This window comes from Quercus suber, unplaced genomic scaffold, assembly GCF_002906115.3.
Source record: "Quercus suber isolate HL8 unplaced genomic scaffold, Cork oak 2.0 scaffold_873, whole genome shotgun sequence".
In the NCBI taxonomy this organism is placed as follows: domain Eukaryota; kingdom Viridiplantae; phylum Streptophyta; class Magnoliopsida; order Fagales; family Fagaceae; genus Quercus; species Quercus suber.
This window is the reverse complement of record NW_027070303.1, coordinates 172,091-180,281: the sequence shown is the minus strand read 5'-3', so window position 1 is coordinate 180,281 and position 8,191 is coordinate 172,091. Positions and strand designations below refer to the sequence as shown.

Below are 8,191 nucleotides of genomic sequence, written 5' to 3'. Positions count from 1 at the left end.
TTAATAATTATAGTAAAACGTAGTTGAAAACTTGGCATCTTGACCCGGAACTGGAAGACTGGAAGAGTGTGCATCAACAAAATTTGGTAATAAGGAGTGGGGGGTATTATAATGTAATTGCGCATTTTGTGTCTCACTCACTCATCATCAGTCGCTTAAAAAATGTTGAGAAGTGGTTCTCTTTCTCTTTCTCATTCTCATTCTGTGGCCTTTTCTGACATGGAAAGCACCAAAAGCGCACTTAAAACGGAGATAGCTAGATAGATAGATAGGAAGGAGGATCGCATACTAGGAATTATAGAATTCGGAGCTGAGAAGATGAGTATGGTTAGGACTCACATTGAGTCTCAGGGAACCTGCGTTTCCTACCGTTCTTTTTCTGCTTCACCCTCAATATCCCAACGCACTCACTCTTCGGCTTCCTCTTCATCAGGTACACGCTCTGTGTCTATGTGATTTACGACAATATTTAATAGCTTTCGTTTCTAAAACTTCTTCCACAATCTCGATCTAACGTGTATATGCAAAAGCCAAAACCTTTCTGCTACTGTATATAATTGATGCATTGTTTTCTATCTAAAGAGCGTTTTGGATCCATTTTTACTGTTCAATCGTCTTGTTTGCCGTTTTTTACTCAGTTGGTTCAAATGACAACTCCCTCCTGGTTGTCATAACAGGATGGAGGGTATTAGGGTCAGATCATCCTTCCTGTTTGTTTTATCGACCAAGTTTTTTAAAAATTAAGTCATTTTTTTCCAAAAAAAATATTTTCTATAAAATTATCTTATTTTCTTATATTTGATAGGAGCTTTGAATGAGTCGGAAAATAATTTTTTAATATATCGTATTTAGCTTGCTTAGCTTGCTATGAGGTACAATTATTTTTTAAAAAATAAATTTGTGAAAAACAACTTTTAAAAATAAATCATACTTTTTATATTGACTAAAAATAGTTTTTATTTAACTTATTTTTTCTGATATTACCTAATACTAAAAAATTCAAAAAGCTATCTTTACATATTTTTTTTCATCAAAACATATAGATTGTAAATAATATTAATAATAATAAAAAGTTTTTATTTTCTCCTGTTCATAATCTTTGGACATTTTTTGAGATTTTTTGTTATGCTTTTTTGGTTTTAGCTTGCAAAAAAAAAAAAAAAGTGATAGATTCCGAAGATTTTTGAGTGAAAAGAGTAGACTGTAGAGTAAGGTAAACACAGAGAGATTTGGGTAAGGTTTAGACTTTAATGCCGGATTAGGCGGCAGTCGGGATATGTGAAGCTTAGTGGACCGGACGGTGCAATGCATGCAATGATGCAATCATTGTCCATATATACAATCCCGGGTCCCACATCAACAAAGGCCCATCACATGCAAACGGTCCCTGATTGGACTGTTTCTTTCGTGTCCTACAATGGAGTGTGGGCCTGTGGCTGTGGGGTTCAACTCTATGTTTGATCAATTTTCATAAAATATTCCATAAGGGATAAGGTAGTAACTAGCAAGTCAAATGAAGTTAGTGGTACTTAAAAAAACAAAAATGACTTTAATGGTAGGTTTAAATGAGAATCAAATAAAGGCTTCAACCATTATGAAAAAAATTATTATGTTGTAAGATTCATAATATAACTCATATAATTGAATCTATGGTGTTCGTTTTCATTAGTTGTCGATAATTAAAAAAAAAATACTAGTTAATTTATTTGAAACTCATTAAGTAATAGAGGCATTTCATTAAATGTAAGTATATTATCACCAACCTAAACATGGCGAAATGTGAGGAATCATAGAGATTTAGTAATTTTTTTTAATTTAAATTTAAGAATAGGTTTAAATAATTATTTTTTAAAATATAAGATTCAAGTAGTTTCTTTGGTTGTCTTTAAAGTTTTTCATTTAAGCCAAAAGACTTGTAGTTTAATTGATTATCACCTCATACTACTTCTATGACAAGTTGAATTTAATAAGGAAATTAAGTTACTACATCAATGCACTTATTTGTATATAGTTACAACTTTGAATGACACATTATTTAATTTAATTAGAATACCTAAAGCTATATGCCTACTTTTTATATAGTGTAGCAGGTAATGTCTAATGTCTTATATGCTTATGCATGTGAGTGTTTGTCTCTCTAAACAAAAAAGTTTAGTGAAACAAACATTTTCATAATCTTTTCTTTTATGGGTAATTTACAAATGCATCTATTTAGTCTTGAACCCATGACCTAAGCTCTACCTAGTACTTGAAAAGAAAGAATGTGTCAATTAAAGTTGAACTCATGTACAATTTTTTTTTTAATAATATTTTTTCAAAACTATCAAAGTGACACATCGTAATTTGATAGTAAAATGAATGTTAATAGTGAATCAATATAAAGGTAGTGTTTTACTGACCACAATTTTCCACCATAACAAATTGTTAAATTAGATTATGAAAAAAAATTGTCATTAGGCAGTAAAATAGATGGTTAGAATAGTTTTTTATTTATTTAATTTTTTTAAAGAATCGGATAGTTAGTAGAGTTGTATATCTCAATAGTAACAGTATTTTTGATGTTCCATACCTGTAATTTGTACCCCATATCTCCCACACCAACTACATGACTTAAAAAAAAAAAAAGTTGTCGTCTATTATTGGTCATATATTTGCGCATTTATGCAAAGTTTTGAGAAACCTTTTCATAAGTGGGGTTGGAAAGTATAAATAATTATGAGACTGTTAGTATCATTCTGATGATCGACCATCTACTTGATAGAGTTTTGTAACTTAATTACATAGTCATTAGACTACTTTATAGAAGGAGTAGTATTATAACAATAAACTATATTATAATATTTTTACAAATGGTTATTATAGTCTATTTTAATTAATTCTCATCAAAATTCACCACTAATATTATTTTTTCACTTATCAATAATTACTTATTATATTAGTAGTTTGTAAAAAAATTTATATCTCTAACATTTTCTTAATAAAAAATTTAGAATGTAAATCCTTCTCTTTTACTATTTATAACTTAGAAATAAGAGCAATATTAAGACCATAATTTATTGTACATTTTTTTTTCCATAAATCACCACATGATAAATTGTAAATAGTAAAAGTGTGAACTTACTATTTTTTTTTTTACCATTCATAAATTTTGTCACACATAAAAAATTGTAAAAAAAAAAATTGTGCAATAAGATGTGGTGTTAAAATTTTTCTAAAAATAAATTGATGAAATGGTGTCCGAAGACTCTTGAACTCAAACCACCACCCCTCTCCTTCAAAGCGCGTGTGTCTACTGTATAGTCAAGTGGCTTCCCCCATGTGAGTGGATGTGGTCCCAGGTCTGAAGTTCCAGCTCAGTGCGTGTCTGTGTCCGAGGAGAGTACGGAACATAACTACATTAGCTAGCAAGACTGCAAGTCTGCAAGTCTTCGTTTTATACCAGTACATTTTTTGTCTTCTCCAAGGACCATGGGGATAGTATTTATAACAGTTGTCCACTGAACACTGACTACACACCCTTCCCTTTCGGATGGTCCCCGTTATTTTAATTAATGAATACCTTGATTGCTTCACCAATTAAATTAATCTCAAACTTCATTATTCCTAGCTGCCTCAAAATTTTTTTTTTTGTGGCAGTACTTATTTCAATCACCGTTTGAGGCTACATATAAATTGACAGTGTATGGCAATAATTTCTTTCAAGGCGAATGATCGAAATTTAAGCTTAGTTTATATTACGGATTGTTCTTATGTGCAGATGATGATGCAACTAATGGGACACATACATGGATTGGAAAGGGCCTCAATTGTGTTTGCTTCAAGAGAAAGGGAAATTATGAGCGAATCTGCATTAACTTGACACCTCTACAGGCAAGTATTGTGTATATACTACTGACAAACATAACATGTATATACATAAACACAAACTCACTAAATATTTTTAGACTTAGCATATGCTCGCACAACACGCTCTTATCCGATCTATAAAAATTACCCCACTATCTACTTATACGTATCATAGAGTAGAATAGAACAGTGGCATTGATGAAAAATAGCTAGGTTGGTTAGCAATAATTGCGAAAATTTAGCTTGAGCTACTTCAAAAATAAATTGTGATATGTTGCGTAGTTCACCTAGTGCCATTAGTGTCTACCAAGGATGATTTTAAGAAAATGTTAAAGCTACAAATTATTTTACAAAAATTTTTATAATAATTTATAAAAATATTGTAAAATAATTCGTGACCGCGGTCATAGCATTACTCTTGATTTTAAAGTGTAATCCGTCAACAAAGTTGAATTATCCGCCATTCATCAAAACAACAAATATCAGATTATCTCCACTTATCAACTCCAGCGTAAGAACAGGACCAACTGAAACTTAATACTATCTTGGTTTTCCTCAATAAACTTTAAAAGTAGAATTAATAATCTCTTTCCTTCTGAATGTCATGTGCTTAGATCTGGAACTACATGTTCTATTACTAGGTCAATATTCTTGTTTGTGACATCATCAAAAAACGTAGAGAAATGTTATACTTACAATATTTTCATAACAAGTTTTATGTAATAAATTGTTATTAGTTGTTATGAGTAGGTAAAAAATAATTTAAGTTGTGAATTTAAATTAGAACTAACAATAACTTACTATCTATGATTTGTTGTAAAAATATTATAAATATAACACTTTTTATAATGTACTGTGGATAAATGCATATCTATTATGTGTCAGTGTTCAGTTCTCTCTCTGCCAAAATTCAATGTATATTCTTTGCATCGTTTCGGTATGTAATAATTAGCTAAAGAGTGTTTGGGTGTAATAATTAGCTCCCATCAAAATTTTACTCCAACATAATGGGTTGTTTCATTAATAATTTTTAGTAGATATGGACGAAGTATTTAGATTATCATGTTTTATAAAGTCTAGGATTTAATACAACCAAATTTAAAAGTCACAGTATAATTGTCAAGGTACAAATTCTGAAGTTTATTTTTGCACTTTTCCGTCCTTTTTTTCTTTTAAATCCTGCCATTCTAAAATATATTTACCTTTTTATGAGTTCCAATGATTTCATATGTAATAGACTTGTTTTCATTCTTACAGGAAGAAAGACTGAAAAGATTGAAGCACAGAACGCAAGTTTACTTTGATGCTTCCAGGCCAGATCACCAGGTCTAATATTGTATTCTTAAATGGTTAAAAGTAGGCTTGTCCCAGGAGAAAAACAGCTCCTAATGGAGCATTTAGAATGGAATGGTTTCCTTTCATGAACAAATCTTCCGCACAAATAGAGCCAAGTGTTAAACCTATGTTTCTGATATAATTCACACTTTTACTAGTATAGGTAGCTTTGAGAGCTCTATGGTCTGCTACATACCCTGGTCAGGAGCTCCACGGCCTGATATCGGATCAATGGAAAGAAATGGGATGGCAGGGAAGAGATCCTTCCACTGATTTCAGGTTATTTTCACCTCTTGTCATCCCTGTGAATTGCTTTCTCCTATCATTTTATGGCCTTTTCTCTTATTCTGTTGTCGACAATTGCAACTTAACAGAGGAGCTGGATTCATTTCGTTGGAGAATTTATTGTTCTTTGCGAAGACATTTTCCGTAAGATTCTAATTTGGCTCTTCAATGTACAATAGATTCAGACTCTGTTCTTCCTGCCAAAACCATATCTTATCTTGGTTTCAAAATTATTTATGCACTGACTTAGCGTTCACAACTTCACAAAAGAACGTTTTCACATGCTGGAAACCTGGAATATAACTATACTAAATTTGATCCTGTTTTTTAACCATGTTGGGTTTTCAATGAAGGATTCAACTTATTTTAACTTTTAATATATAGTTTTTTGTTTTTTATTTATTGCTGCAGACGTCTTTTCAGCGTCTACTGAAAAAGCAGGGAGGAAATCGAGCTGCTTGGGAATATCCATTTGCCGTTGCTGGTGTAAATATCACCTTCATGATCATGCAAATGCTTGACCTTCATGCATGTAAGAGCGCATGGCATTACATTTTTCCCAGATTTGAATACCCCATATTGCATTCAGCTAAAAAATTAAAATAGAAATAAAAAGATTCAGCAAGAAAAAAAAAACACCCCATCTTGCAAGTTTTGACTAACAATATGACCAGGCTATCCTTCATTTTCTAGGCTATGTCTAATCCCGAGCTCTAATGAACCAACTATACATGGCAGGAAATTTCAATTGAGTAAAGCTAGGGACAACATAATATTCTTCATAATATAGCTTGTTGAAATTGGAGTAAACATTACTTTCACATGAATATATCACTGAAATCATTTTTTTCATGCATCAATTACAAAGAGTCACGTCAGCAGTCAGTAAAAAAAAAAATTGCCCCACAACTTGTTGATTATAATTGTATTTTGGGAGGAAGATTGCTAACATGGAGAGTTTCTTTGTTTGCAGCAAAACCCAGGACTTTTGTCAGAGCAGTTTTCTTGCAAATGTTGTCAGGTAAGAGCCTGCAACTATACTTTTTAGTATCGATTATGTATTTTGAAAAGCTCACTGCAGTGTTGCTGCTCTGGCTTCTGGAAAAAAAGCTTAACTAGTTTTTGACCTCAAGTTGTGTCTTTGCCTTTGCCAAGTGATGCCCGATAATGGCCGGCTTAGCGAATGATTTCATGACATCTATATTATTATATACGTGAACATAACCTTGCATGATCTGTTCTCATATGTGTTTTCAGAAAACGAGTGGGCATTTGACTTGCTTTATTGTGTGGCTTTCTTGGTGATGGACAAGCAGTGGCTCGAGAGAAATGCAACGTACATGGAGTTTAATGTGAGAAACCATGCTTTCTTTTAGATTTGCGCTTACACGCTTACAAAATACGTCATTATCGGTTATATGCTTCAGGTTGATTGGGCAGCTTCTTATGATGCCTAAACTTATATAATTCATAAAATCTAAACGTATAATATTAGTTTTCTTTTGAGTTGCTGTCTGGTTGAGTATTGATTTAGATGGGTTCTGACTAGAGTTTACGTGGTATAGGATGTTCTAAAATCTACTCGGGCTCAGCTTGAGAGGGAACTTCTAATGGATGATGTACCAAGGATAGAAGACATGCCTTCTTATAGCCTTCTTTGTTAATGGTAGTCAACCTGAAAACGCAGGCGGGACTTCTGAGACTAGTTCTTGAAGTTGTAGAATCTCTCTCTCTCTCTCTCTCTCTCTCTCTCTCTCTCTCTCTCTCTTAGCTAATTCATAACTTCATTATTTAATACAAAGGGCAGCCTTCAATTGCTTCATTATCACTCCCAAACCTACCCTATTATATGACCCATCAATACCTGATTTGATTATTTTTACATTCAAGTTGAAAAAATTTTGACATTGAAGGGCGATTTCTTGTACCTTATTTTGAGTGAGATTTCATCTTGAAAGTTATAGTGAATAAAAAAGGTCGCCACCGTTTGTCATGAAATTGTTACCGCGGATGATCTCCATTTTAAGTTTGAAACTCCACTTTTGAGTACGGATAGAAGTCTTTTTTGTGAGGCTTCAAACCCATCGTCCTTGTATATAATAAGAATTTGGCCTCTCTTTTAAATTGATTGGTTACCTGATTCTTTGCTTTTATGTGACGAATTGTGTGCATCCTTAAATGTGTGAGGAATCATAAAGAAGAAGAGGGGTTCCAGGAGATGCCCCAATAGTTAGTTTTGGAGCCTGTTTTGATATTTGGGCACTAGGGTTCGAACCTCATCAGCCTCCTTTCCCAATTTACCTAGCAAAAAAAATCATCTTGGCTTTTGTCACACCAGTTGCCCTACTCAAATAACTTCAGTAAAGTTTTGACATGAAAAAAATACATTTTGCCAACTAACATAACAGTTCCCACAAACAAGAACAAATACACCTGAGGTGTTTTTTTTTTTTTTTTTTTTTAATTTTTTTTTTTAATTTTTTTTTTTTTTTTTTTTTTGGTCTCTAGTAGAAGTGTTGCTTATGTGCTGGCTTCCAAGTAGTTACCATCATGCAAGTGTTGTATAAAACTCTCATTTAATGCAAGTTGCGAAATCTCTTAATAATTGCTTAGCATGTTTGTTTTGTTCCCCTAATTTCATCTGGTCATTGCTCTCTCTCTATGATTCATTATGCTTCAATTGATGAAAATTTCAAATTATGTTTTCAAATTGAGAAATTTTAGT

At 32.4% G+C, this 8,191-nt stretch overlaps 1 protein-coding gene across 1 annotated transcript; it reads left to right on the top strand.

Moving 5' to 3' along the window:
• The first annotated feature begins 88 nt into the window (after positions 1-88).
• LOC112011660 (uncharacterized) lies at positions 89-7,466 on the top strand. Its single transcript, XM_065767997.1, has 9 exons — positions 89-433; positions 3,758-3,870; positions 5,104-5,172; positions 5,345-5,460; positions 5,556-5,610; positions 5,878-5,998; positions 6,440-6,487; positions 6,724-6,818; positions 7,032-7,466. Exons 1-9 carry the CDS (start codon positions 319-321, stop codon positions 7,128-7,130), a joined length of 831 nt encoding a protein of 276 aa, XP_065624069.1. The 5' UTR covers positions 89-318; the 3' UTR covers positions 7,131-7,466.
• The last annotated feature ends 725 nt before the right edge of the window (positions 7,467-8,191 follow it).